The sequence below is a fragment of the Gavialis gangeticus genome, unplaced genomic scaffold (assembly GCF_001723915.1).
Source record: "Gavialis gangeticus isolate Ggan-Ray unplaced genomic scaffold, GavGan_comp1, whole genome shotgun sequence".
NCBI classification, from domain to species: Eukaryota; Metazoa; Chordata; order Crocodylia; family Gavialidae; genus Gavialis; species Gavialis gangeticus.
Genome location: NW_017729031.1, coordinates 8,548,116 through 8,548,669, shown reverse-complemented (window position 1 = coordinate 8,548,669; position 554 = coordinate 8,548,116). Strand labels below are relative to the sequence as shown.

At 70.4% G+C, this 554-nt stretch overlaps 1 protein-coding gene across 1 annotated transcript in view; it reads right to left on the bottom strand.

Moving 5' to 3' along the window:
- Positions 1–209, bottom strand: part of MMADHC (methylmalonic aciduria and homocystinuria, cblD type) — a 15,857-nt gene extending 15,648 nt beyond the window's left edge. Inside the window, exons 1-2 of the mRNA XM_019522436.1 lie at positions 192–209; positions 55–98 (exon numbers count right to left, since the gene is read on the bottom strand). Coding sequence (XP_019377981.1) covers positions 55–63 — 9 coding nt within the window. The 5' untranslated portion in view covers positions 64–98; positions 192–209. The remainder of the gene's footprint in view (positions 1–54; positions 99–191) is intronic.
- Between the last annotated feature and the right edge of the window lie 345 nt (positions 210–554).

Sequence of the window (554 nt, the reverse complement as noted above, 5' to 3'; positions counted from 1 at the left end):
GGCCGCGCTCGGGCCCGCAGGACCGGAACTACCAGTGTCCACACAGCTACTCACACCGGCCATGACGGCGGCGCGGGCTCCTCTCCTCGCCGCCGCTCCTGCAACACAAGACAGTCGGCGCCGGGGCTGAGCGGCCACGGCGCCGACACGGGCCCCGCGGGGTGGGGGAAGAGGGCGCCGCGCGCTCCTACCGGCCCGGAACTTCCCGCAAAATGGCGGCGGCGGCGCAGGGGAGCGCCGAGCACATCGATGCCGGGAGCGCCGAGCGCGCGGGGCGGGGCCGAGAGGAACAGGCAGGACGAGCGGACTCTCGCTCTGATCGAGTGGGCGGGGGGAGGATTCGCGGAGTAGGCAGGGGCAATCGATGCGCGGGTGGTCGATGGGAGGGGCTGGGCGGGGCCTGCGCTGCGCTGCGCTCGCCTTTGTGACGCCACAGCGGTTGCCGGGCAGGGACGCACATTGGCCCCCCGCCCCCAGCTTAACACACGCATATACACACGAGCTTAACACGTGCACACACCAGCTTAACCTAAATCAGTGAAGGCTGATACTGC